This window comes from Diabrotica undecimpunctata, chromosome 2, assembly GCF_040954645.1.
Source record: "Diabrotica undecimpunctata isolate CICGRU chromosome 2, icDiaUnde3, whole genome shotgun sequence".
Lineage (NCBI taxonomy): Eukaryota > Metazoa > Arthropoda > Insecta > Coleoptera > Chrysomelidae > Diabrotica > Diabrotica undecimpunctata.
Window position 1 is genome coordinate 167,129,317 of NC_092804.1, and position 8,071 is coordinate 167,137,387.

Consider the following 8,071-nt stretch of genomic DNA (forward strand, 5'->3'; position numbering starts at 1 on the left):
CTTTAGATCAATAAATAATATTTAGAACAGTATTAGCATAATTTTTATATAAGTTATTGCGTCCTTATTGTCCGATTTGTCGCTAATTCTATTTTATTAACAGCTGTTTAATAATTCTGACTCAAAATATTTCTACAAAAAAATCAGAAAAACAGTCTTTAATGTATTTTATATGTATATTAAACTTCGTCAAGGATAATCTTGGTGGTATTAAATACCCTGCAACTATTATCTAAGCAGTGAATTTTGAATAGAGTTGTCTGCAAGTTGATTATAGTTTTATGATATTTAAAAAAATGAAATTTATCCCTATATTGTTAAGTTTAGTGGTCTATGCAGGGTGTGACAGAAAGCTTCGTAAGTATTAGTTACATTTTGGATTTTTTAAACTCTTTTGTATATATAAATATCTTGTGACACGTTGTTTGTCCAAGATTTTTTGATACTCAAAAACCACTCAACCGATTGCAATATAATTTTGTGAAATTGTATTTGTTTATATATATATATATATATATATATATATATATATATATATATACATATATATATATATATATATATATATATATATATATATATATATATATAAATTAAGGATCACTCAGAAGAGTGGTGGGTTTTTTCGGTCAAAAGGTGGAGAAAAAAAAGACAAAGTTGATGGCTACTTCATCTTTTTATTGAAGACCTTTCGCTTTCTTAATCAGAAAGCATCATCAGTTCATCTTAAAAAGATATGTAGCAGTCAGTGATATTAGTTGTAAAGACACTTAAGTAAATGGACATTATACGATTACGATGTATAAACAATAAATTGAACTAAATAAGTTAACAATTTGTTCAAACTAAGCACAGCAATAAGAACATGATGATGAACTGATGATGCTTTCTGATTAAGAAAGCGAAACGTCTTCAATAAATAGATGAAGTAGCCATCAACTTTGCCTTTTTTCTCCACCTTTTGACCGAAAAAACCCACCACTCTTTTGAGTGATCCTTAATTTATATTGGATTGACGGTCGTACTCCTTTTCTCGATATACATATATATATATATATATATATATATATATATATATATATATATATATATATATATACATTAATTTGTCTACTAATATTAATTTTGTTTGCAGCTTCTTTCGTAGAGCAGTGCTATAGGAATGATCCGAAGGTATCAAAATGTCTTATAAAGAATATCGAGAGCCTTCGTCCAAAGCTAGCGGAAGGCATTCCTGAACTCTTTGTACCAAGTTTATCTCCATTGAAAGTAGACAGAGCAGAATTACACCCCGACAAAAGTTTTAATATAGATTTATATAATATTAAGTTGTATAACTTGGACAAATTTGACCTTAAAAACATTGACATAGACGTCAAAAATCTGAAGGCCGGCTTAGATATTTCTTGGGATTCTGTAGGGATTGATACCGATTATACAATGAAGGGAAAGTTATTAATCTTGGCCATAGATACAACTGGTCATGGTTTTGGAAATTTGAGTAAGTTTTTAAATGTATCTGTTAAATTTTTGGATATAATCGATAATATTTGCAACTTAATTTTGTACAATAATACACTGTACATTGTACAACTATTTTCAGTAATCTGTATTTAGTGCCGTTTCTCATTATGTGTTATGTGTCCGAGATATTCTAACTTTCTCCTTTTAATCGTATATATCACTTCTCTTTCTTTCCCCGTTCTTCGTAGTACAGTCTCGTTGGTTATCTTGTCCGTCCATAATATCCTTAGGATTCTTCTGTATAGCCACATCTCGAAGGCTTCAAGTTTTTTCTGCATCGCTTCGCAATGTCGAGAAGATCCATGTTGTTGAATGCACTCATAGCCTTCTCTATTCTACATTTGACTTATTTATCTTGGTGGTGATAATGGTAGACTCGATTGCTGGTTGTTGTGTCAGTGTGCATTTTGTGTGTGTGTGTGACAGTGTATATATTTTCTATTTACTATTGTTACTACAGCCGTTTATATGTTTTAGATAAACTTAGTTTTGACGTGTGTTCTTCCTGCAAGCGATAAAAAAGATTTATTAAAGCTTTATTTCTCACCATAATGTAAAGTTGCCTTTAGATCAGCTTCCCTACTGAAAATTCAGTATATTCATCTCATAACAAAGCCCCCGGTTCGGACAATCTTCCTGTCGAACTCTTTAAAAATGGTGGTGACACCCTTTTTGGTGGTGAACACATGCATAAATTAGTAACCGAAATCTGGCAACGAAAGGAAACGGCCGTGGATTAAAAATTAGATGTAATGCACCCTCTTCACAAAAAGGGAGATATGATGGTGTGTGATAATTATAAAGGCAGCACCCTACTTAACGTGGCATATTAAGTATTGTCCAACGTATTGTACAGAAGATTGATCACCTATGCTGAACAATTAGTTGGGAACTACCAGTGCGATTTCTGACCCAATAAATCAACAACGTATCAAATCTTCACAGTCAGGCAGATTCTTGAGAAAACGCTTGAGTTTTGAGTCGACACCCACCACATATTCGTGGATTTCAAAGCCGCACACGACTCAGTAAACAGACAAAGACTTCTACAGGCTATAGTGGCATTTCCAATGCCGCTTCATCTTGTTCAACTAACGGAACTTACACTCACAGGCGTGGAGAGTGTAGTCAGAATCCAAAACGACTTTTCGAGACCCTTCCATTGTAAAAATGGACTGAGACAGGAAGATGGACTGTCGGGTCTTTTATTTAACCTTGCACTAGAAAAAGTAATTCGAGAGTGCCATATTAATACGAATGGCACCATCTTTAATAAATCTGTACAAGCGGTCGAATATACAGATGACATAGACATTATTGCTAGGTCCACAGAATCTGTGATCGAAGCATTTCGATCACTAAGGGCGTCTGCACTGAGAATGGGATTAAAAATAAACGCACAGAAAACCAAATATATGTATTGTACTAGATCAGGCAACCAGATACGTAGACTATTAATTGATGATCTGGAACTGGAAGGTGTGGACACCTTCGTCTACCTGGGCTTGCTGATGACCAAAGACAACAATGTCAGCGAAGAAATTAAAAAAAGAATAGTGCTTGCGAGTAAGTGCTATTATGGCTTGAGGAAACAGATGGCCCCAAAAATTACCCAGAAAACTTAAAGTTACCATATATAAAACACTAATAAAGCCAGTGTTAACATACAGGTCAGAAACGTGGTCACCTACACAGAAGGACCAAGAATTGCTTAAACGTTTTGAGAGAAAAATTCTAAGGAAAATATATGGAGGAGTCCAAGAACAAGGTTTGTGGCGTAGGCGCTACAACTTTGAGTTATACAGAAGTTTTGGGGAATATGACGTTGTAAAATGTATTAAATTAGCACGCCTTCGATGGATAGGACGATGGATAGCTCGTAATTAGTCGAGATGAAGATGTAACGATCAGAAAAATTTTCGACCGAAGAGGACCAGTGGGAAGACGAGTCAGAAGAAGACCAAAACTTAGGTATCAAGATAACATAGAGGATGATCTAAAATCCATCGGAGTTAAAGCATGGAGAAGAGTTGCCAGAGACAGGGGCTAGTGGAAGATTGTTGTGAAGAAGGCTTTGGTTATAACGAGCTGTAATGCCACTGATGATGATAAGTATTGATTTATATGGGATTCATGCTTGTTCAAATATGACCTCTCCTAAAAATGTCTTATGGGCTTGTAGTATTTCTGTCTTATTGTGAGTATCAGTAATTGGTAGAACTTGGATGTTACGCTTATTTAGGATATGTTTGATTCGAGGTTTCTTTTTTGAGAGCCTCTAGGGTGAAATCCTAGAAATTAAGACCTTATTGTTTTGGTCAAACAGGACACGAAATGTACGGCCGAAAATTAAATCAATTACACTACTCGTGAGGGTTCTAATGAGGTCACATTTTGCAGAAAGGATGTTTCTAATATCCGTAGATAGGTCATAGGGTGGTGTGAATTTTTCCACAGATAATGGTTTGACCTCTATGCATTTAGTGTGTTTTATGTCTTTTCAAACAGCAGCATGAATATGCAAGGTACTCACCGCTACAATTAGGACATTTGGGGTTGCGTAGGTAGGATAAGCATTAAATTTGTAACTTTGTCAACAATTTGGGTAGATGTAGTTTCGATTTCTACATTTTAAGATAAAATTACTAGCATTTGCTATAATATTTTGGAGTACGCTGGGTGGGGTTGGGGTTGTGAAATAACTCTACGTGATGGATTAGTCCAATATTTTTTTTATACCTTATATTTTTCTTGTAATATTGTCAAAATATTGTTATTTGATTTTCCAGAGTTTGGCGATTTTACGATTTTACGATTTTTTTTAGTTTGTCTTTGGCGTATTCCTGGTCTACATTCGTCATGCAGAAATGGTATACAGGGCTTTTACCAGTTAGGGTGCTACTAATGTTTGATTCATTTTGGTTAATGACTGTGATAGCCGTGTTGCCGATCGTTCTATGTAGAGAAGTTTAAATTTCCTCTGAATTTAAAGAGTGTAAGATTCTGAGCTGTGCAATGATGTTTGGTAGCACTTTCATTGAATGTATTTTATCGTTAAAGATTTCTCTTGCATTACATGTAAGCTCTTCCCGAATGACCAATAGATCTTTTATTTGGATCTGAAAAACACTTAGCAGCTAAAGATGAAAACCACAGTAAGCATCCAGTTCACTGTTTTAGGGAAAAAACGATTTTCTCCAAGAGAGAAATTAATCTAACTAAAATTTGTTACTTTGAGAGTTTAAATATATCTTTGGTTTGACACTTTCTTTTTTGTTTTCATGGCTCAAGAAAACATGTAAAAGTCCTTTAATTTAAACATTAAATATTATTCTTGGGTATAAATATTTATTAGGTGATAATATTTACTGCTACTAATAATAATTTCTTTTCTTTTAAGCTAAGATCAAGGCCGATGCTGGTTTAAGTTTAAAGAAGGGACTCAAAAAAGGAAAAGAATATTTAACGATCAATAAAATGGACATCGATTTGAAAATTGACAATTATAACATGTCATTTAATAAATTTTTTGGTGACAATCCAGAATTAAATGAAAAAGGAAATCAGTTGCTTAACGATAATTCCGAACTTTTCTTAGAAGAATTTATTCCTGTTATAAAAGTAGTTGTTAGAGATATTGTGTACAAACTTTTCGAGAATTTGTTTAGAAAATTCTCTTATGATACTTTGTTACCTGAAAAACCTGAATAATATGTATAATAAAGTTTTTTTATTTCGTTACAAAAATGTCTTTAACTTTTTAAATTATTTTTAATTTAAAACCTTCTTCTTCAAGTGTCCTCCCTATCAGTAGAGATTCGTAACGGTTTCAGGACGTTCTTTAGCCAGGCATATTGTCAATGACCAGGGGGTCGTATTTTCGAATAGATCACATGCATATAGGTGGCGCTGGCGTCAGGGTTTGGTATTACATCATAACCTTATTTTATTCATAACCTTCATAATAACCTATCCAATATTACCATTTAAACCACTTATAACAAAAGAGAAAACATAAATAAAATGTAGATATTATGTAGATGGAGAAATGTCTATATTCACTGATAATATAGGGCATGAGATATATTCTCTTAGAAGAATAGCTGGAACAAATTGGAAATATGTTGCTCAGGATAGAGACCGATGAAAGGAGTTGGGAGAGGCCTATGTCCAAAAATGGACGACAGAAGGCTAAGAAGAAGTAGAGATATATTCTCAGACTCACGACAGTGGCCCAAAAATTAACAAAACAAATGTACCGGCTGGTTATTCAGTAGAATAAAAGCCAAAAAGAGGAAGAAGAAGAAGAATATTATTTATTTACATTGTTTGGTACTCGTTTCCTAGTTGTTTTGCAATTTTGTAAGTGATTTAAATTTTAATAAGTTATTTAGGACATTTTAATTGTTTGGACACTTTTACTAAAACTTTACAGTATGCCTTATATTTGTTGAATCTTCTTCTTCAAGTGCCATCTCCGCGGCGGAGGTCGGCAATCATCATAGCTATTCGGACTTTTGAGGCGGCTGCTCTGAAAAGTTCATTTGATGTACATCCGTACCAATCTCTCAGGTTGCGCAGCCATGACATTCTACGCCTCCCTATGCTTCTCTTTCCTTGGATCTTTCCCTGCATAATCAGTTGGAGCAAGGTGTATTTCTCTCCACGTGTAATATGTCCGAGATATTCTAATTTTCTTGTTTTTATTGATTTTAAAATTTCCATTTCTTTGTTCATCCTTCCCAGAACCTCTTTGTTTTTGACGTGTTCTGTCCATGATATTTTCAGAATTCTTCTGTACATCCACAGCTCAAATGATTCCAGTTTTTTCATTGATGTCGCATTCAAGGTCCAAGATTCCATTCCATAAAATAAAGTCGAAAAAACATAGCACCTCGCCAACCTAACTCTTAGTTCCAGTTTTAAATCCCTGGTACATAGAACTCTTCTTATTTTGTTGAAATTTGCTCTAGCCTTTTCTATTCTTATTTTTATCTTCTGATTGTAATCATTTGTGGAGTTAATCATTGTTCCCAGGTATGCATATTTGTCCATTTGTTCGACTTTGGTTTCGTTTATTAGAAGATTCTCGTTATTTCTTTGAGTTTTCGATATTCTCATAAATTTCGTCTTCTTGACATTCATTGTTAGACCATACTCTTTTCCATACTCTGCTATTCTGGTCACCAGTCTCTGAAGATCTTCAATGTTTTCGGCTAAGATCATAGTGTCGTCCGCATATCTAATGTTGTTAATGGGGACTCCATTTACCTTTATTCCATCTGTTTCACCCTCAAGAGCTTTTTTCAGGACCTCTTTGGAGTAGGCATTAAAAAGAATTGGCGACTATACGCATCCCTGTCTTACTCTACATCTAATTTCAATTTCTTCTGACAGCTGTTCGTTAACACGTACTTTTGCTCGCTGTTTATAGTATAAATTTGATATGATCCTGAGGTCGTTGTATTCAATCTTCTTTTATTTCAGGACATTCATTAAATGTTTATGTCGTACTTTATCGAATGCTTTATTATAGTCAATAAAACGTGCGTATATATCTTGATTGACGTCCAGGCATCTTTGTATTAGTATATTAAGTGAGAAAAGAGCTTCACGTGTTCCTAGGCCTTTGCGAAAACCAAATTGTGTATTATTAACGTCTATGTCCAGTTTGTGATATATTCGGTTATGGATGACTTTAAGTAGTAACTTTAGCGTATGAGACATTAAGCTAATGGTGCGGTAATCGCTGCATTCTCTTGCGTTTTTCTTTTTAGGGAGACAAATAAAAATAGATGTTAACCACTCTTTGGGTAATACGCCTGAACTATAAATTTGGTTCAAGAGTGTCACTAAAACATCAATGTGCTTCTCATCTAGAATTTTTAGGATTTCTATAGGAAGCATATCAGGTCCAGGGCTTTTCCCGCTCTTCATTGTTTTTATTATTGAATTGTTGAATGCCACAATCAAATTCAGTCAACATTTATCAACATTTATTTGTCTACCAAAGAAAGTAAATGCCAAGTTCATGAAAATTAGCAAGAACAACAATACAAACGAAATAATAACGGTAGGCGGCCATCAGATTAAGAGTGTAAAAAGATATACTTACTTGGGAACAATAATCACAGAAAATAACCATTATACTGCAGAAATAAGAGTCAGAATTGAAAAAGCACGTGCCAACTTCGTGAAAATAAAAAAATATTTTATGCAACAAAGATCTGACATTGGCCCTCAGAATAAGGCTAATTAAACGCTATGTACATAGTGTACTTTACTATGCAAATAAATCATAGACATTAAACCGGAATACAATAAATCGACTTAAGGGTAGATAGAGTCACGAATACAGAAGTGTTAAGGAGAATAGGCAGAGAGGGGGAAATGGAAAATACAATAAAAGAAAGGAAATTGCAATATCTTGGACATGTGATGAGAGGCGAAAGATACAACATCTTGAGACTCATAATTCAAGGAAAATAGAGGGTAGGAGAAGCGTAGGAAGAAGACGCGTTTCCTGGTTGAAGAACCTGAGGGAGTG

General features: G+C 34.1%; 1 protein-coding gene across 1 annotated transcript; it reads left to right on the top strand.

The window, feature by feature from the left end:
* Positions 1–201: 201 nt before the first annotated feature.
* Positions 202–5,275, top strand: LOC140435170 (protein takeout-like). Its single transcript, XM_072523923.1, has 3 exons — positions 202–357; positions 1,136–1,501; positions 4,925–5,275. The coding sequence occupies exons 1-3, from the start codon at positions 282–284 to the stop codon at positions 5,233–5,235; spliced, it is 753 nt and encodes a 250-aa protein (XP_072380024.1). The 5' UTR covers positions 202–281; the 3' UTR covers positions 5,236–5,275.
* Positions 5,276–8,071: the final 2,796 nt, after the last annotated feature.